Genomic DNA, 22,500 nt, shown 5'->3' with positions numbered 1-22,500 from the left:
CGGGCCACTCCATCAACCGCGTCAGTATAACAATGCGTTGCTGCTAAATCAGATAAAAGGGTTCCCAAGCCAAGTAAGCCTAAGGCTTAAACCGAACTGCTTATATTCACAGCCTATATGTAGAAGAGTAGACAGATATTCGGGTAATTTTTCGGTTGAGTTCAAAATACCTTACAAGATCATCAAGGGGCATAGCATACTTGACTTTCTGCTGAACCGGTCTTCTAGATTACTCCAACCGAATAACCAGAAGGAAGACATCTGAAAGAATAGATCTAGACATCCGACTATTTGCCCGCTTTCACAGAGATCTTCTATTAGAAAATCTTCATCAAGGGACATAGCATACTTGACTTTCTGCAGAGCCGGTCTTCTAGATTATTCCAACAGAATAACCAGAAGGAAGACATCTGCAAGAATAGATCTAAATATCCGACTATTTGCCCGCTTTGAAATAGATCTTCTATTAGAAGTCTGTATCAAGGGACATAGCATACTTGACTTTCTGCAGAGCCGATCTTCTAGATTATTCCAACAGAATAACCACAAGGAAGACATCTGCAAGAATAGATCTAGATATCCGACTATTTTGCCGCCCGCTTTTGACAGAGATCTTCTATTGAGAGATCTTACATTCAAGGGACATAGCATACATGACTTTCTGCAGAGCCGGTCTTTCTAGATTATTCCAACAGAATAACCAGAAGGAAGACATCTGCAAGAATAGATCTAGATATCGACTATTTGCCCGCTTTGTCAGAGATCTTCTATTAGAAGAGTTCTTCATCAAGGGAGGTCATAGCATACTTGACTTTCTTGCAGAGCCGGCCCTTCTCTAGATTATTCCAACAGAATAACCAGAAGGGAAGACATCAGCAAGAAAAGATCTAGATATCCTGACTATTTGCCCGCTTTGACTTAGAGATCTTCTATTGGAAGTGTGCATCAAGGGACATAGCATACTTGACTTTCTGCAGAGCCGATCTTCTAGATTATTCCAACAGAATAACCAGAAGAAAGACGTCTCCAAGAATAGATCTAGATATCCGACTATTTGCCCGCTTTTGGACAGAGATCTTCTATTGGAAGTCTGCATCAAGGGTACATAGCATACTTGACTTTCTGCAGAGCCGGTGTCTTCTAGATTATTCCAACAGAATAACCAGAAGGAAAGACATCTGCAAGAATAGATCTAGATTATCCGAACTATTTTGCCCGCTTTGACAGAGATCTTCTAATTAGAAGTCTTCATCAAGGGACATAGCATACTTGACTTTCTTGCAGAGCCGGTCTTCTAGATTATTCTAACAGAATAACCAGAAGGAAGATATCCGCATGAATAGATCTAGATACCGAACTATTTGGGCCCGCTTTGACAGAGATCTTCTATTTGAAAGTCCCTGCTCAAGGGACATAGCATACTTGACTTTCTGGCGAGCCAGGTCTTCTAGATTATTCCAACAGATAACCGAAGGAAGACATCTGCATAAGATCTAAGATATCCGGCTATTTGCCCGCTTTGACAAGATCTTCTATTAGAAGAAGTCTTCATCAAGGGACATAGCTACTTGACTTTCTGCAGCCAGGTCTTCTAGATTATTCCAACAGAATAACCAAGAAGGAAGACATCCGCAGAAATAGATCTAGATATCCGACTATTTGCCCGCTTTGACATATTCAGAGATCTCTAATTAGCAAATAGTTTCTGCATCAAGACATAGCATAACTTGACTCTGCCAGAGCAGTCTTCTAAGATATCGCACAGATACCAACAGAAGGAAGAACATCGCAAGAATAGATCTAGATATTTGCCGACTATTTAGCTTGGGACAGAGATCTTCTATTACAGAAGTCTGCATCAAGGGACATAGCATAACTTGACGTTTCTGCAGAGCCGGTCTTCTAGATTATTCCAACAGAATAACCAGAAGGAAGACATCTGCAAGAATTAGATCTAGATATCCGACTATTTGCCCTCGCGCTTGACAGAGATCTTCTATTAGAAGATCTCATCAAGGACATAGATACTTGACTTTCTGCAGAGCCGGTCTTCTAGATTATTCCAACAGAATACCAGAAGGAAGACATCTGCAAGAAATAGATCTAGATTTTATCCGACTTTTGATAGAAGATTCCTTCTATTAAGAAGTCTGCATCAAAGGGACATAGCATAACTTGACTTTTGCGACCGGTTCTCTAGATTATTCCAACGAATAACCAAGAAGGAAAGACAATCTGCCAAGAAATAATCTTAGATATCCGAACTATTTGCCCGCTTTTGACAGAGAAATCTTCTATTAGAAGAGTCCTTCTCAAGGGAAATAGCCTACTTTGAACTTTTCTTGCAGAGCCGGCTTCTAGAATTATTCCAACGAAATAACCAGAAGGGAATACTTTTGCGAGAATACATCTAGATATCCGACTAGTTTGCCCGCTTTGGACAGAGATCTTCTATTAGAAGATCTTCATCAAGGGACATAGCATACTTGACTTTCTGCAGAGCCGGTCTTCTAGATTATTCCAACAGAATAACCAGAAGGAAGACATCTGCGAGAATAGATCTAGATATCCGACTATTTGCCCGCTTTGACAGAGATCTTCTATTAGAGGTCTTCATCAAGGGGCATAGCATACTTGACTTTCTGCAAAGCCGGTCTTCTAGATTATTCCAACAGAATCTTCTTCTGGTATCTTTTTGGTATCCTTCTGGTATCCCTCTGGTATCCTTCTGGTATCCTTTTGGTATCCCTCTGGTGGCCTTCCAGGGTCCTTCTGGTGGCCCTGTGGCCGTCCAAACATCTGTTGGCTTTCAAAGTGAGAGCTGGTCCTCCTTCCTCCAAAGAGCTGTTGGCTCTCATCCTGCTTTCGCCAGGGAGACGAGAGAATCGTCAAGGATGCCTGATGAAAAGCCATGTGAAGGATTTGGACTGATGCTGTGTCATGTTCCAGAGGCATTGCGATCTTCTTGGTCCAGTCGATGAGGTTGATTGCAGGATGGGTGTGTGGGAGGTGGGGGGACCTCACCATTACTGGTTGCTGCTGGGGGGAGCAGCAGTGAACACCCAGCGTGCAGTCAAGCCCATCGAATGGGCCAAGAAGGTTGCAGTTCCTCTGGAACACGATGCAGCAGCATCCATCACCTTCCATGTTCATTCCTTCCATCTTGCATCACTTGACGGTTCCACACTGTCTCCAAACAGCTGTTGGCTCTCAAACTGAGAGCTGGTCCTCCTTCCTCCGAACAGCTGTTGGTTCCCGCTGAGAGAACTGGTCCTCCTTCCTCCGAACAGCTCTTGGTTCTCTCTGAGAAAATTGGTCCTCCTTCCTCCGAACTGCTGTTGGCTCTCTAACTGAGAGCTGGTCCTCCTTCCTCCAAAGAGCTCTTGAGTCTCATCCTGAGAGTTGTTCCTCCTGCTTCCTTCAGGGAGACGAGAGAAGTGTCAAGGATGCCTGATGAAGCCCATGTGAAGGATTTGGAATGATGCTGTGTCATGTTCCAGAAGCATTGTGATCTTCTTGGTCCAGTCGATGAGGTTGATTGCAGGATGGGTGTGTGGGAGGTGGGGGGACCTCACCGTTACTGGTTGCTGCTGGGGGGAGCAGCAGTGATCACCCATCCCACAGTCAAGCCCATCGAATGGGCCAAGAAGATCGCAGCTGCTCTGGAACACGACACAGGCAGCATCCATCACCCTCCATGTTCATTCCTTCCATCTTGCATCACTTGACGGTTGTCATCCTCGTCTGAATTATTTGTCCATGGTTTGGGCGAATGCTACGATGTGATCAAGTCTTTCAACTTGCTTCAGCAATTTTTTCCTTAACTCTTTATTCCTCTTCTTTTCGTTTTCTAGAGCATTCTCCATGGACTTTATAACTTTATCCTTTTCGGTCACTTCACCTTTAATATCTAAATTCGTGACTTCCAATTCTGCCACCCGTGCCTTCATCTGCTCGAGTTCCTCACTCAGAATTCTGTATTTCTCTTCTTCATTTTCTAAACCATTCTTCAAAAGAGTTATTTCCTGGTCCCTCTCAACTAACTCTTTCTTTATTTCAGCCTTTTCACTTTCAACTTCAGCTGCCCAATTTCTTATCAGTTGAGCTTCAGCTCTCAGAATTCTGTTGGTCTCTTCACCGTTTTCTAAAGAATTCTTCAGTGAATTTATTTCCTGTTCTTTGTCAAGTAACTCTTCCTCCAACTGGGCCTTTTTGCCTCCTAGTTCAGCTTCACAATTTTTCACCTGCTGAACTTCTTCAATCAAATTTCTGTTCCTCTCCTTTTCACTCTCTAAAGAGTTCTTCAGTGAATTTATTTCCTGGTCGTTACTGGCCAATTCCTCCTCCAGCATAGCATTCTGACCAACTAGTTCAGCTACCCAGTTTCTCATTTGCTGAACCTCTTCTTTCAAAATTCTTTTCTCTCCTTCTTCATTTCCTAAAGAATCCTTTAGTGAATTTATTTTCAATTCTTTACTGGCCAGTTCCTCCTCCAGCATAGCATTCTGGCCGCCTAGTTCAGCTACCCAGTTTCTCATTTGCTGAACCTCTTCTTTCAAAATTCTTTTCTCTCCTTCTTCATTTCCAAGAGAATCCTTTAGTGAATTAATGTTCAATTCTTTATTGGCCAGTTCCTCCTCCATCATGGCGTTTTGACCTCCTAGTTCAGCTACCCAATTTCTCATCTGCTGAACTTCTTCTTTCAAAATTCTGTTTTTGCCTTCTCCATTTTCTAAAGAATCCTTCAGTGACTTGATTTCCTGTTCGTTAACGGCTAATTCCTGCTCCAGCATAGCATTCTGACCGCCTAGTTCAGCTACCCAGTTTCTCATCTGCTGAACTACTTCTTTCAGAATTCTATTCTCTCCTTCTTCATTTCCTAAAGAATCCTTTAGTGAATTTATTTCCTGTTCTTTCTGGGCCAGTTCCTCAGCCATCTTAGCATTCTGACCTCCTAGTTCAGCTACCCAATTTCTCATCTGCTGAACTTCTTCTGTCAGAATTCTATTCTCTCCTTCTTCATTTCCTAGAGAATCCTTTAGTGAATTTATTTCCTGTTCTTTCTGGGCCAGTTCCTCCTCCATCTTAGCATTCATCTGTTGCAGATCAGCTATTTCTTGTGCAGATACTTCCTTCAAATTTTCTAGATTGTCGATCTCCTTCTCTTTCTCTTCCAGAGCGTCTTGCATTTGGTCATTCGTCCTCTTGAAGCCTTCATTCGCCGAAGCCAACACTCGATTGGTGGCTTCAGCTTCTTTAAGTCTCGAGGCGAGCTCTTTTCCCTCCTTCAGAGCGCTTTCCATCCTCTCCTGGAAGAGATTCCTCTCTTTTTCCAAAATCTGGATGCCTCTGCCTCTCGCTTTCTCCTCTTCTTCCAGACGATTTTCCATTTCTTTCCTTTCCAATGCGTTCTGTTCAATCAAAAGATCTTTCTCTACAATTTGATTCTGTAGAAACTCGATCTGGTCCTTAGCTCCGTTCAAGAGACATTCCATTTTAGTTTCCTGGAGCTTACTCTTTTCCAGAACGTCTACTAGCATCATCTTCTCTGCGTCCAGGCGTTCCTTCGTCTTCAAGTTTCGTTCCTGTTCAGTTTCCAGACGATCTCTCAGTCTGGCCACCTCGGTTCGTTCCATTTCCAGATCTTCTTCCAGTTCGTGAATGTAATGTCCTCGTCGTCGGTATCTATGGTAAGCAGTCACCGCCAGGCCAGCCAACAATGCTACACCCATACAGGTGATGGCGACGGTCCAGCCTGACGTCCAAAGGTTCTTCTGTTCGTCAACAACAATTTCGGGAACAACAGGTTCCTCAGATATAAAGTCTAAATCCTGTGGTCCACTCAAAGATCCTTCAGCAAAAAACAGCATCATCAGGTCCTCGACAATTGAGTTAAGCAATCCACAGGCAACTAACATAAGTGCGCAAAAAGCTACGATAAGTAGAGCAACAAACATCATGATTAATGATATGCCAAATACGTCAGACGTCACTAGTCCTAGTTTCTGAAACTGACGAGTGGCTTCTTTGGATCCGGGGAAGGCTCCTCCTCCTCCAGCGCGGGCCTCGGAGCGCCTCGTTCCCGGCTCGACTCCGAGGAATTCCTCTTCTTCTTCGTTTTTGGATGAAGAAGGATTCTCGCTCCCAGAGCTTCTGACCGATGAAGTCCTTCTTCCGACGTAGGCATTCTCGTAGGAGATTATCTTCTCCTCACCCTTCAAACTTTTCCAGTTTATAATATATTATTTCTCCTCGGATTTTTTGAAAAAAGTTTTTTTTTTCTTTTCTCCTTAAGTTTACTTACGTTAAATTTTGTATTGTGGATTAATTTTCTTGGCGTCTTAACTTTATTTTTATTATAATACAGTAACGATAATACAGTTATTATTATTATTATTATTATTATTATATTATTTTATTATTATTATTCATTATTATTTATTATTATTATTATTATTATATCAGTCCTCTCTCTCTCAGTCGCGCGCTCTCTCTCTCTCTACATACATACATACGTACATATATATATATATATATATATATATATATATATATATATATATATATATATACATATATATATGTGAGATAATAATAATAATAATAATAATTGTAATTTATATATACATATATATATATATATATATATATATATATATATATATCTGTATATATATATATATATATATATATATATATATATATATATATATATATATATATATATATATATATATCTGTGTATATATATATATATATATATATATATATATATATATATATATATACACAGATATATATATATATATATATATACATATATATATATATATATATATATATATATATATATATATATATATATATATATATATATATAATATACAATGAAGGCAGGGGAAGCACACCAATAGGTCAAGGAACTCATATTTATTAAGTTGTAACGTTTCGAAGCCAACCAGCAGGCCTCACTTTCAAGCTACAAAGTAACAATATCTAATTAGTACAATAAAATTAAGCTACAATATTAAAATACACAATGTAAGGTACAATAAAACAATCACAGTTAAAAATACAAATAAGGACCAACCGTTGAGTGTGAAGACAGAGGAAGGACTAACAAAAAATGTAGAGTTCACGAGGAGGTAATAAGGTGTAAACGTGGCATGGGTGTTCAGTGAGGCGACCAATTTTTTAATAAACAATGATTCATTAATTGTTAAAATCTTATGATTGGAGGCTCTGCCCAAAACCTTAAAGTCCTTGTACTGGATAGAATACCTACATTTAGCGGTATGATCCCTTATGTTGGAATATTCAGGATTCGAAAGCTTAGTGCCAGTTCTATAGCTGACAGTTCTATGACTGCCGATTCGGACCTTAAGTAACCTAAGTGTCGATTCAATATAGGTTCCTTGCATGGAGGACAAGAAAATTTGTAAATAACACGAGGTTATCAATGGATCCAAACGGTCGTTGAAGCCGAAAAGGCTACCGATATTCAGTGGGTTTGTGGGTATAATTTTGGTTTTCATGGCAGGGAGATGACCAGATATTAAAGCATGGAGTTCTTTATAAAAAGTTGTATCATGAATAAAAGGAAAGCTGGCATAGAAAGGTAATTTAGGAACGTGAGGAGTAGGATGACGTGGAACAAAAGTAATATTTACAGATTTGGAGACATGCTTAAAGAACAACTGGGTGGGAAAGCAGTTGCTGTTAAAATACACACACACACACACACACACACACACACACACACATATATATATATATATATATATATATATATATATATATATATATATATACCCAGGAGGTAGGTACCCCAAGCAACACCGAACCCACGCTAATAACCCCAGCTAGACCAAGAAGATCTGAACGCCTCAGGGAAAGATTTCGTCACCATCCAACGACCAATTAAAATCCCTGCTTACCGACCCGCCCTCCGATTGTACACAACCTTGCCTGCTATAAATACCTGTAAAACGTATCTTAAATCACTTTACTGTATACTCTCATAGATACTGCCTGTGCGCTGTCGACACGTTAGAGGAATAAACCTAAGACAACTGAAATCTCTATATGTCCTTAGGAAACCTATTACACCAGCTACATGCTGACGAGAAAAAGATAGTAAGAAGAATTGAGAAAATTCTATATAAATTAAATGCCGTCGAAACGGCTGTAGTATTCAATGCTACTGCCCTCAGAGAAGGCCTCCTTCCTAATAATACTAATAATAATAATACTACAAATAATAATAATAAAAACTAACCTTGCAAAGATCGGTTCATAACCTTTAAGAAAAAAGTTTTTTTTTTTTTTGCACGTTAAAATAGTCAAAATAGTATTAAAATATGTAAGTTTTGATAACTATTTTGAATGCAAGAAAAGTTCATATATTTAAAATAATAATCAGCAAAGGCTTTTGAGAAAAAAAATGCGGACGTATCCTTTTGAAGTTAAACTTACCTATATTTCGTTTGCGATTATCTACGTTCGCCATTTCAACTTTTTTAACATATTGGTATATAACAGAACTATTCCTCTTTAAAGTTAAAAAAATACGGTTCATTTGTTTATTTATTTATTATTACTATTTTCTAAAATTTATTTATTTATTATTTTCATTTTATTTAATTTTATTTATTATTATTTTTTTTTTGCTGAAAACCAGAGTCTTCCAGCAGCGTGGTGCCTTCACGAACCATTCTCTCTCTCTCTCTCTCTCTCTCTCTCTCTCTCTCTCTCTCTCTCTCTCTCTCTCTCTCTCTCTCTCCAGAACTCTTTTTCTTTAAATAACAATAGCTATATATTTTTTTCTTGTCTTTGTCCGTTCATTTGTGCATCTGGCGTCTTAAGGTATTCTCGCTTTTCTGAGAATTCACTTGGATGAACGCTTGCTTCCCCAGTTCTCAGAAAATTACCGAATAAAACAATTATACATTATATATATATATATATATATATATATATATATATATATATATATATATATATATATATATATTATATATATATATATATTTCAGTCCACCAAAATTTAGTCCTTAGTTTTAATTAGTGTTTAATGGCCTTTTATACTTGAGACATCCTGTTTTAACAAAAGAATTTCTATACATATATATATATATATATATATATATATATATATAGATATATATATATATATATATATATATATACATATATATATATATATATGTGTGTGTGTGTGTGTATATATTCACATACTACATATATATTACAATCACAACCAGGTACACCCACTAAGTTAACCTTACATAATTTTATCTTTTTAATAATTCGCACCTAAACTAGCGCATTAGGATTCCCACCTACGGTATAAAAGAGCAGTAAATTTACCCCCTTCATTGAAAAACGACCAAGAATAACGTTGAAAAATAACATAAACCTCATTTTTCTTTTAAACAGAACATGAAAAACATCGCCACCAGAATTTCATGTTTTGCAAGTCATAAATTTCTGTTTAGACACCATCTCATACTTAATTCCTCTGACTACCTCCAACACATTTATGCCCACATTCACTGTGGAAAAACAAAAGATAATTGTCAACGACTTAAGAAGTAACCGAGCTGAATCAGTAGGTCCTCCATGAATATTACGAAACAATTACAAAGACAATCATTTGTTTTCTAAATCAGACTTAGATGTGGATGCTCTCGTACCATTTTCGTTTGTTAAAATAGTCAGACTGAAAAAGCAAAAATTGAAGAAAATTAAGTGTTTGAATTTACCTTATATACACTGGAGTTACCATCAAGAAAGCTAAAACTAGTGGGCAACCAAAGGAGATAAAGGAGACGTAGCAAGTCTTGTCCTAGGTGGCCCTATGAGATTATTCAACTGTAAGTCATACATCTCTATTCTGCACTGTCTGTACAAACTAATGAAAAGAGCGACTATACACAATACTATACACATATATGACAAAGATATTCTGGCAATACTACTATATAAAGAAGGTGCGTAACATCTAATGTTAAAACAAACAGTAAACCTAAAATGCAGTAAAAGCTATTTCCATCTGATCCATTTCAACACTACCTCTGTTCCCGACGATTACAGCCGATAATTTTCCTCGCCGAAATCAAATAAGGAGTCTGCAGACCTAATGGCCCACGTCCCTGGGATATCTTCATGAAGTAGAGGGAAAATCGACCATTTAAGCGGTAATCTCACAAATGCTCCGGCAAATGAAACTCCCATTTGGCTCATTGTCATTTCCCTACCTCAGAGGCGGCGGCCAACTATGGTTTAAACATACTCAATTGAATCTGTTGGAGGAATAGGCTATTTACGTAAAATGCAGCTAGGAACGACATTATCAGCAAATGTGACACACTCGACAGCAGAAACTGAGCTGCCCCGATGACAAGAACACAATGTCTGTCTTGTTTTTAAATTGGCAACGAAACAACTTCCGTTGCCACAAGCACTCTATCAAAGGTTATTTACGGTACCTAGGTCATGAATTTGTTTGCGGCAGAGAGAGAGAGAGAGAGAGAGAGAGAGGAGAGAGGGGGGGGGGGGGGTTTTGGAGCCTCCTTTTTTTTTCTTTTCTTTTATCGGCCTGCTCTTTACTGAAATAATCTTGTATTTGGTTCGTGACAGCCACAGACAAACGACTATGGTGAATAATGTGTCGGAGCAATAAGGCACCTGTGTTTGAATAGTGTGTTTGGATAGTCTGTATGTGACTGCGCACGCAAAACAAACACCTACGCATATAAAAAATCTATTATATAAACTTGTGACAAAGACGAAATTATACGACCAATAAATAATTCACAGAATCTGTAAAAAGAACCTTTGATCATGAGAAAATATCATTACATATTTCGCTTTTTACTTGAAAATTAAAATTACAGTTATAAAAACTTCATAATTTCAGTTCGTAATCCTTCAGTCTAAATACGTACATTCTACACTACATTATACTGAATACTACTTTTACTGTGGTCCAAAACGTTATTACCGCCATTTCCAAAAACATGTTAAAAATACGTATGATTAACTGAGCCCATAAAACCTTAATTACAGTGTCTTAATTAGAGTGCCATCCAGTTACACGGGAACGGTGAGAGCTCCTGACAACCCGCTCATCTCGACTAGCGAAGTCCAAGTGATTACTGGTCCAAATGGACACAGCTGATATTGATATAGCACAGCCAACATCAAGGTGTCTTTCTCTTTTCGTCAAATGATTTTCTTTATTTTTTTGGTAATTCACGGAAAATTAACATTTATGTTTTCAAATAGTAAGTACAGAACCTCAAGTTTTAGTATCAATACTTTTACATTCTTGCGACAGAGGATAAACTACGATGCTGGAATGAACATTAAGAAAAATTGATACACACACAATACACACACACACACACACGCGCGTGTATATATATATATATATATATATATATATATATATATATATATATATATATATATATATATATATATATATATATATACATATATGGGTGTTTGAGCTGAAGAGTCTAGATAAGATCCATATAGGAGAACCAGACTAAACATTATAACGGACTAGTGCTAGAATTTTTGAATCCCTGGATCGAGCTTTACATATATGCTGAAGAGAGAGAGAGAGAGAGAGAGAGAGAGAGAGAGAGGGCAATTCTTGTCATTTTGAGAAAAAAAATCATTGTTAACGACCACAAATGCAGCCGTTCAAATTAGGTCCAAAAATATAATATATATATATATATATATATATATATATATATATATATATATATATATATATATATATATATATATATATATTATATTATATTTGGACCTAATTTGAACGGCTGCATTTGTGGTCGTTAACAATGATTTTTTTTCTCAAAAATGACAAGAATGCCCTCTCTCTCTCTCTCTCTCTCTCTCTCTCTCTCTCTCTCTCTCTCTCTCTCTCTTCAGCATATGTAAAGCTCGATCCAGGGATTCAAAAATTCTAGCACTCTAGTCCGTTATAATGTTTAGTCTGGTTCTCCTATATGGATCTTATCTAGACTCTTCAGCTCAAACACCCATATATAGGTATATATATATATATATATATATATATATATATATATATATATAATATATACACGCGCGTGTGTGTGTGTGTGTGTATTGTGTGTGTATCAATTTTTCTTAATGTTCATTCCAGCATCGTAATATATATATATATATATATATATATATATATATATATATATATATATATATATATATATATATATATATATATATATATATTGCCACTGAAGGTAACATCAGCAGTTTATAACCAAATCTTCCAAACCACAAATTAGTATTTCCTTACTTCCAACGAATTTTCGTCGTAAGGGAAAAGCAACCTTACGCCAGCGTAATCATCACAGGTTACGCAATACAATACAGACACGGAATGTAACGTCACCGATAACGAACAAGAGTAACAATATCACAGCATCTGACCTTAGACTAGAGTTATGTAAATCATGAAAGATGAAATTACTTACATCATACGATCGAGAGTAAATCATCGGAATAACGCATTAGCCCTTGACGTGTAAACACGAAGGCCACTTCGCAGAAATCCTTGGCGAAGGTCAGGGGAAGTTAGGGAGTATAATAAATGAGCGTTTTCAACCCATTAACGCACTCAGCCAAGATATACATAAACAGGAATTATGCCAAGTTTACCAGTTTCAATAAGAACGAAGGTGTTAGTAAATCCTGGACGTCAAAGGTAAACTACTCGACTTTCATCCACTTTTGAATAATTGTTCGAACGCTGTCAATTCGAGAGAAGCGGCCCGATGAAAGTACCAATGTTTAGAAAGTACCTTGGAATCTATATCAGTCATCTCTGGTTTCTTGGATTAGATTATATCAAGTAGTAACAGAAGAAGAATATAGAGACCACTTAAGGGCGCGCACCTACAAATGTACACATTCAACATTCAGAAGAAAACTCTCTTCTAAACCACTAACTATATTTGCGCTTTAGGGATAAAAATAAAGAGAAATGCTAAATTTAGAGGAATGTAAACCAATCCCATATTTATTTAAAAACAAAACTTAATTCCTGTGGCGAAAATAACAGGGAGTTAAATTGGTTTTCTGATAATCACAATATAATTCTTCCGTCATAAAGGACTCATTAACGACTTTAAATAGTGTATGCCTACAGATCCAGCCTCAACGAGAGAGAGAGAGAGAGAGAGAGAGAGAGAGAGAGAGAGAGAGAGTCCATACCATCTTATTCTAAAGCTTATAACACGTGTGGAAATCAATGAATTCTTTTTTCATGGTAATTATAACATAAATGTAGTTACTCTGCCAATGCAATTCTGTTGCCAACTTTCCCACAGGTTTTTAATAGTATTGTAAGATATTCTCTCTCTCTCTCTCTCTCTCTCTCTCTCTCTCTCTCTCTCTCTCTCTCTCTCTAGGTAGAAACAATGAGTTTTAGAGTGTTAAAATCTCTATATAACAGTTTGCGATGTGTACAACGACTTGCAGTCATAAATTTTTAACGATTACCTTTCATCACAATAACTTTGTATCAAAATACCTAACGAGTAACTAAAGAATCCAGTAATTCACGGATGACATTTTGTTGGACAAGAAATTTTGAAATGCAAATGTAGATCCTTAGGGAAAGGAAAATAAACTTTTAGGTCTATTTACTAACCAAATAAATATTTACTTCTTTTACTTGTTCCACGCATAAAACCGTGCTCAAAAGCAACAAAACGTTACAGGTTAAAATAAATATTTTGTCAGAAATACCTTCCAAGCTAGAGACAGCAATCAAGAAGAGATCTGTCCAAGTCTTTAGATAATGGAAGTCTTGAAATCCCGTCTCTAACTTGTTCATTCTTCTACCCCGCTACTCTCTCTCTCTCTCTCCTCTCTCTCTCTCTCTCTCTCTCTCTCTCTCACAAACATGCATACATACATGCATACATACGTACATACATACATACATACATTAATAAATGTAGGCATTTACATCTCACTATCTTTCATTTACCGTTCATTTATTTTTTGCCTAGAAAGAAAATAGCAGTCGCTTCACTAAAGGAAAATGACACACAGAAAACACAAACACACACATATATAGGACCGTGCATCTAATGTTACACTTGATGATATATATATGTGTGTGTGTGTGTGAAAAATAAATATAATATATACTTATCATAAATGTAGGGTAAAGACCGCAAGGAAATTCTTGTTACAAAACACAGTATATTAAAAAAATATATGTTTACAGAACTTATAGCTTTCGTCCCAGCTGCTGTGGGAATAGGAGAAAAAATGAAGCGGGAAACTATAAAAAAAAAAAAACTTATATACTTTTAATATAAGATGTTTTTCAACAAGAATTTCGGTGGACTTTACCTAACAAATAAATAAATACATACATACATAAATATATGTATAAGTGTGTATTGGTAAATTTAACAATTAAATTTTTGTTACAAAGCATCGTATACTAAAAATACTTTTTTTTATGATGTCCTGTTTTACTTTGTTTCCTGAGACACACCATCTTAGAGCAATTCCACAGCTATAAGCTCTGCACACACACACACACACACACACACATGTATATAAATATTTTTTTATATAAGATGTTTTGGAACGAGAATTTCTTTGAGGCTCATCAGGTTTAACATTTGATGCACGGTCCTACAACGCGCGTGTGTGTGTGTGTCATATCTAGGACAGACTTGTTTTGGGGTATTTTATCACTCAAATATACCGTTTTTCCTTTAATGAAAGATACTAGCGACTTACAGTTTAAAATATATAATTTACTACTAACTTACTACCTTCAAGATGACGGATATTTTCTTTCTGGGCAAAAATGAATGCAAACTAAATGAACGATGAATGAGATGTAAATGCAGGCAGGGGGCCACGAAGTGATGACCTTCGGTGCAAACTAACAAGCAGAAACACTGTCGCTAATTGATTAGTTTTATAAACAACACTTGGTGAAGTGCCAGGCTTGATTGCGCCTAAACTGCGCCCAACAGTATTCAATTTCTGAAAAATGAACTGGAAATCGGAACTCAGTGACTTTCCACAAATATACCTTTAGCAGGGAGCACTTTAGAATGATAACAGCCAAGAGCAAAAATAGTGCAGGTACGATGAGGACAGACTATTTTGGTGAGTAACCATAACTTTATCCAGCCAATGTGATTTTTTCCAATTTAAGTATTCAGACGACATTCATCTGCCAGACAGACAAAACTGCCCGTGACAAATGGGAAGAACATGAAGACAAATAACTCAGTTACGAGAGACAGGGGAAAACCTTAAAACTGACGATACTTTTGTCAGATGTCTAATCATAAATGTATTTCTGTGGAACACGTGCTCATATATATATATATATATATATATATATATATATATTATATATATATATATATATATATATATATATATAGGGAGACAGAGAGAGAGAGAGAGAGAGACTTGAATACCATGCCAAACTGGAAGTTATGATCATCCAAATATTTCCTCTACGACACAATTTACCTTTCTTTCAAGCAAATATATTCCGATGAAGAAAGAATCTGCCGTTATGATCAGCTCGCATTTCGGCGGACCCAAGAGATGAAGAATTAATTTCTTATAAACTGATTGAAAGCACTTTCTTTTTTTTTTTTGTCTGGTGCTTTTACGTTGCATGGAACCCAGTGGTTATCAGCAACGGGACCAACGGCTTTACGTGACTTCCGAACCACGTCGTGAGTGAACTTCTATCACCAGAAATTTACATCTCTCACTCCTCAATGGAATGGCCGAGAATCGAACCCGCGACCACCGAGGTGGGACGCAGACACCATACCAACCACGTCACTGAGGCGCTGAAACTGAGAGGGTCAAAACTGATATATAAACGTAAATCCACTGTTAAACGAAGTCCAATTTTTAACGTACAACTCATGAAAACACTAGACATTTTCATCTCTTCATATCATAACAAAGTATGAAAGAGACATATAATGAAATGTGAAAGAGAACTTAGCATAGACGCGGTTTTACTCTACGCTTATTCGAGTAATTCACAAAAGGCAGTAAGATATATGATAAAAAGCAGTCCTGAGACTAGGGTTGAAGTCTTTCGACCAAGCCACGAAATCAACGCCCAATTTAGCTCCCCCGATTATTCAAATGCCAGCCCTTTAATTTCAAAAATAAATTACAACGTATATGTGGCGCGTACTGTAAGCATTCACGTTTCCGAACCTGTTTGCAATGATAACGTGCAATAGCGTGCTATCACTCTGCTTCCGTGGCCATGTCTACGCAATCAAATCTTTATTGATTTAGGTGTGTGTAGTACGTGTCTGTTTGTTTATCCAGTTGTACGGACGCGGTTGTCCGTTCACTCTTGTACGTGTGAATATGCATCAGGCTTGTTGATGCCAAATGGTTTCAGCGTGTCAACACCACTATTGCATTTGTCGATTGAGTAACCAATGGATACGGTGCAATAACAATCTTCGTGGAAATCTACGATTATAGAAAAAAAACTGTGACGGATTAGAAAATTACACTCGCAAGGAAAACTAGAGCACACAAAAATGCTACTGTCTCCGTTTTGTACGACGAAAGAAACAATCTTATTTCAACAACACATGTATACTTGAGAGAGAGAGAGAGAGAGAGAGAGAGAGAGAGAGAGAGAGAGAGAGAGAGAAAACAATCACAGTTACTTGCCCTTTACAAGCTACTGATCATTGGTCCTTTGACTGGTGAATATATATACCCAAAGCATTATTCTTGTTATCATCAACTTTAAGTCCATATTTTTGGCGACTGTAAAAGACTTTTACCAGACTCTGTAACTTGTTCTACATATCAATGAATAACACCCAACTGTAAATATCAACCAGCTAACCTCTTCATCTTTCAAACCACAAATCTGTCACCCTTTCCCGAGTGAATTGATGAATGAATCGTTCCACTGAGTATTACTACTGTTAGTGTGTATACTACTCGGTCACATCTGAAGGATCGAATGGTTGTCGATCTTCCAAATTAAACTAGGCCTTTGGTGACCAAATCGAAGCTACAACAATTGGCACTAACATTTACCATAAGGTCATTAGCTCTCATGTAAGTAAAAAAAGCCTCCCTCGACGGTAAAATAAGTCGCGATACCGAGACAGAAAAAAATTGTCTTTAAACAGGAATAAAGAAAGACTAGCTTTAGTCCATGCCCAAATTAAATCAATCCAAAACTTGCTGGCGTAAACGTTGGACACATGGGAAAACTCTCTCTCTCTCTCTCTCTCTCTCTCTCTCTCTCTCTCTCTCTCTCTCCCTTTTAATAGGGATATCTAATCCTAATCTTCTTCTGCCCTTCACAGAGCATTTATACAGATATAAAGCGAGGCGCCTTCCCACAATCTCTGAGAGAAACCGCTCAGCACTGATGAAGGACGACATTCTTGATCGCAAAAGGCATCATATATCTGGTGAAAGACAAGGAACGGTAAAGCCAGGACAAGATGGGCAAAGATACGACCAATAAAAGGAATTAAGATGATTCTTCTAAAATCGAATTTGGTGGAGAAATTTCATTTTAACAAAATGAAGTTAGTCTTTAGTTAGTCTTTCACACAGATAAAGAATGCGAAATATCTTAACGACCAGAGCTCTGAAGTCTTATTAAAATGTGATGAGTAGTGGCAAAATATCTTATCTCTTTGAAGACTGGGCGGGAGAAATGATAATGAATTTCAACCCTCTTCGAACCCCAAGTTGCTTGAACGGTAAATGGAATTTAAAAGTAAATGAGCTGGGAACGAAAGACATCCAGACGTGAATGAGGTGGCGATTATACTATTACGACTCTAGTGTACATGAGACGGGGACAATGGAATAGTAAGAGGAGGCTGGCAAAGGGAATAGCATAATGAAGTAATTATCGTGGAAACCCGGGAGGCTGGTTATCCCAATCAGCCTCAGAGATTTCTCCCTTTTGGAGGTCCTGTATGCAAGGCGGTTAGAGTAATCTAACCTTGCTGTAAAGTGTCGCCTTGAATACCGCAACAGCCCTTAGTTTATGTTTCATCTACAATGGCTCTGTCTCGTTTTTCTTTCTATTTTCGAAAGATTCAACCTGATAATCGGAAATATATCAATCGCATCAAAGATGATGCAGTGGTCATATTTGTCATACTTTATAATGCACACTTATTTTAACTACACATCATATTGCGTCATATATTACAGTGACAAATTAAGCCTTTATTTTTACTTCAAAAACCCATCTATTTCTAACATTACATTTCCGACGAAAGGATTTACTTCTTTCGTATTTGCGTCCTAAAAAACGAAGCCCATGTCCTCAGTCATAGTGGCCCATTTGACGTAAAATGAATTAACTAAACTATTCAAATAGCTGGGACATGTTTCACAGCACTTTCAAATAAACTATCGACTCGAATGGAGATATATTAGATCAAGATCGATGATCTGAAGACGTCACATTATTGATATAATATTTATCATTATCCAAATAGTTCAGTTCTGTATAGAAAAAAACACATTCAAAAATATTAGACAAAATGAAACACGTCCAAGGAAAAACGAAAAGACCACATCTCACACACCTCTAACACAAACGTCTGCAACCCCTCTCTCTCTCTCTCTCTCTCTCTCTCCCATCCTCCTACAAATGACAGCTTCCCCAGCCAAGATAAGGACTCTTCATTAACTGATAGTCAGAAAATGAAGTCTTCCGCTTTCATTGATGCTTAAGCCACTTTGAGCCCCTTAAAGGGGAAGGACTAAGGGGCCATTTATCGTTAAACGACAAAGCAACTGATGACCAAATGAAGGATTTTTTTACGCATTCAACAGCTCTCTCTCTCTCTCTCTCTCTCTCTCTCTCTCTCTCTCTCTATATATATATATATATATATATATGTATGTGTGTTATGATATGTATATATATATATATACTATCTTATATATATATATATATATATATATTACAAATACACAAATAATAGTTATGAATACTATAATATAATGTTAAATATACATATATACATACATACATTTATACAAAATACAAATACGCACTGCCTTCTATTCTGTGTTCCAATCATATGGTTACAGTTTTTAATAAATTTTGTATGGACAATTGCAATCTTTTTTATTTTTCATTTTTTTCCTTTTTGTCTGAGTCAGTTTTTAAATATTTGTGTGAAGTTTTGTGTCTCTTTATATTTACATAAATATATATTACATATATACATAAATAAATAAAATAATATATATATAGTATATATAGATATATATTTTTATATATAGATATATATATGGGACTTATATATATTATATATAGATAAAATATATATTAAAGGATATAAATATAGATATATATATAAAATATAAAATATATATAAAGTATATATATATATATACATATATATATATATATTATATATAGATATATATCTATAGATAGATATATATATATTATATATACACACATAAATATAAATACATAAATGTATAGATATAAATAGTAGTAGGAGATAGAATAATATATGCATATATATATATCTATAATATATATATGGCACAATATATAAGATACTATAATATATAGATAGTGGAGATTATAGAACATATATATATGATATGATATATATATATAATATAAAATATCATATATATATATATATATATATATAATTAATATATATATATATAATATAATATATATTATACTATACTACATATATTATATATATATATAAATATATATATATATAGATACAAATATATTAGAAATATATATATATAATATATATATATATATATATAGATATATATATATATATATATACCTATATATATATAGTATATATAATATAACATAATATATATATAATTTGATATATTGGTTTATACTATATGTATGCATCTATATACATATCTATATATATATATCTATATATATATATATTATATATATATAAGCAACAACGAAAATGAACGAAGGCAACCTACGACAGAGAGCACGACTGGAAGGTAGTTTCCAGAAGGATCCCGGGAGACGAGAAGACCGCCAGAAAATTCGCAATTCCATATTTATGGATGATTTATTAGACGGCGTCGAGCCTCCCATTATTCATAATGATGATTTATCTCCCAGCGACTCAGCGCATAAGAGATGAACTGACGGCAGCAGACGGGTTCATTCCGTCTCGCGTCGTTGCAAAATCAAATGGGAATCGTTCGGAGTTTCTTATTCACGAGTGGACACCGAAATGCTTTCGTTTTGAAACTTAATATGCGAAATCCATCGCTGCCAGTCTCTAAATAACAAACGAATAATTTTCAACGGGAATTCTAGATAAAATTTTGATATAAATATAGGCAGGATGAACACCAAACCAAGAAAGGCAAACCTATCCTTTTTTCAAGACAACTTAATACAGAAGTTTCAAAAGAACTAGTTTTAATACTTATATTATCATATTCGTATTTTATTCGTGTCTCCCTGTTCATTTTTCCATTCTTTCGCTACTAGTCCTCATTATACATGCGAGTGAAATGCACTATTAAGATTAACACGATAGCTTTACAAAGAAAAAATCAACTCAAATGGATTTGCGAGAAAGAAAGATATTTCCCGACCATCTTCCCACTCCTCTCGAGTGTAATGTCACAATGTCATATTTTGCTCCAAAAGTCTTATTCAAAACATTTAATGATAAAGAAAGTCTTTAATCGGAGCTCATTACCAGTAATGTTAGTAAGCAGTTATTAAGAAATATATTCACAATGCCAATAATAATGACATTAAAACAAAATGAAATAAAATGAATAAATAACAACATTACGTTCTCTCCTTCTCAATTATTTTCTTAAAAAGGTCGAGATGGGAACAGCCAGATGGAAGGAGAGTAACCCCAGCTCTCTCTCTCTCTCTCTCTCTCTCTCTCTCTCTCTCTCTCTCGTTGTGCGAGACGGAACGATATTTCAGTTTATTTATTTATTTTCATGTTTTTTTGGTGAAACGGAAATTGATGGCAGTCTGCCTGTCTGGTTCTCCACGCGACCCGGAGATGATGATAATGATGATGATGATATTGACGACGTCTCTGGTTGGCTGTCATATCTGATATTCCAAAAACAAACCCCTTAAAAAATAAAATGAGTTTTGAAACGCAAGTTCTATAGAATTTGTTTTGCTTATAGCAACTTCCTTTTTACATTTTTGTAATTTATAACAATGTTCTTTGTCTCTTTTCTATGCATATAGTGTATATACATACATACACACATATATATTTATATGTATATATTTATATATTTATTTCTACATATATAAAAGACAATTTCTGTCTGTTAGTTTGTTCGCTATGCACGCCCAGACTATGAAAGCTAGGGCTACCAAATTTTCACCATAAACTCCCCCCGCCCCCCAAAGGAAGGTTTTAGTCAAAATCCGAAATTCGGGGCCGTTACTTAGGGGGTCACAAGAACCTCTTTACCATACCCCCACATTTTTTACAACTTACGGAGTTGACATCTAGGGCTACCAAATTTTTACCATGGACTTCACCAACACACCCCCGCCCCTCAGGCAAGGTTTTAGGTAAAATCCGAAATTAGAGGGCTAAACTTTGACATCTATGTAGAAAACAAACAGTTCCCCACAATATGGGGGCCATAAGGCGCCCTCATTAGTAAGGAGGGCAACCACCATCCCCTGGGAATGGGGCCCGAGGGTTTCCCACAATATTAGGGGGCAGGAGGCTTACGCCCTTTCGACTTACCGCCTAGGGGAGAAGTGGGTCGTAGCCTACCTACCACGACCTTGATAGCAGGAAGGGCGCAGCCTCCTTTTGGGAAATAGCGCCCAAACGGTCAAAGGTGGGTATACTGCACTCAAATTTCGTACCATGAGTTAACTTAAATGACTACAAACGCACTTAACATCAATGTTAGAGTTTTACTGGAGGATGAGTTTTATCAGGGTCTGTTTAAAGGGGCCTCGCTATGAAAATCTTTCCCGAGCAACCTGTCGCAACATGTATGCGCCTGCCGTCGGCCGGCGGTGCATGACTGAGCCGGTCAGTGACGCAGTAGCATTCATTGGCTGGTGAAAGATGTACGTCCAGGTCATTTAGGAGTGAATCTGCATTAGATAACACGTCTGAAGGGCGGGTACAGATGCTAGTAAATGTATATAAATATATATACACAACAATACAAACACATCCACACACAAATATATATATATATATATATATATATATATATATATATATATATATATATATATATATATATCATAATATACACAAACAAACCCTTTATCAAACAAATACTTTGGGCTCGCTATGCACACTAAGGCACTTACGTTTTCTGTACACTATCATACTGTCCTCCGTTCTCTCTTCATGACTAAACCCCCTTGTAATATTAGGCTTCAAT

The 22,500-nt window shown here is 36.3% G+C and overlaps 2 protein-coding genes across 2 annotated transcripts in view; both read right to left on the bottom strand.

The window, feature by feature from the left end:
- LOC135221655 (octopamine receptor beta-2R-like) overlaps positions 1-22,500 on the bottom strand; it is a 364,792-nt gene that overhangs the window by 151,035 nt on the left and 191,257 nt on the right. The window lies entirely within an intron of this gene.
- LOC135222345 (uncharacterized) lies at positions 3,750-6,187 on the bottom strand. Its single transcript, XM_064260429.1, has 2 exons — positions 6,017-6,187; positions 3,750-5,879 (listed from the first exon to the last, which is right to left on the bottom strand). Exons 1-2 carry the CDS (start codon positions 6,185-6,187, stop codon positions 3,750-3,752), a joined length of 2,301 nt encoding a protein of 766 aa, XP_064116499.1.

This window comes from Macrobrachium nipponense, chromosome 3 (genome assembly GCF_015104395.2).
Source record: "Macrobrachium nipponense isolate FS-2020 chromosome 3, ASM1510439v2, whole genome shotgun sequence".
Lineage (NCBI taxonomy): Eukaryota > Metazoa > Arthropoda > Malacostraca > Decapoda > Palaemonidae > Macrobrachium > Macrobrachium nipponense.
The sequence above is the reverse complement of the archived record's forward strand: the minus strand, read 5'-3'. Positions and strand labels throughout refer to the sequence as shown.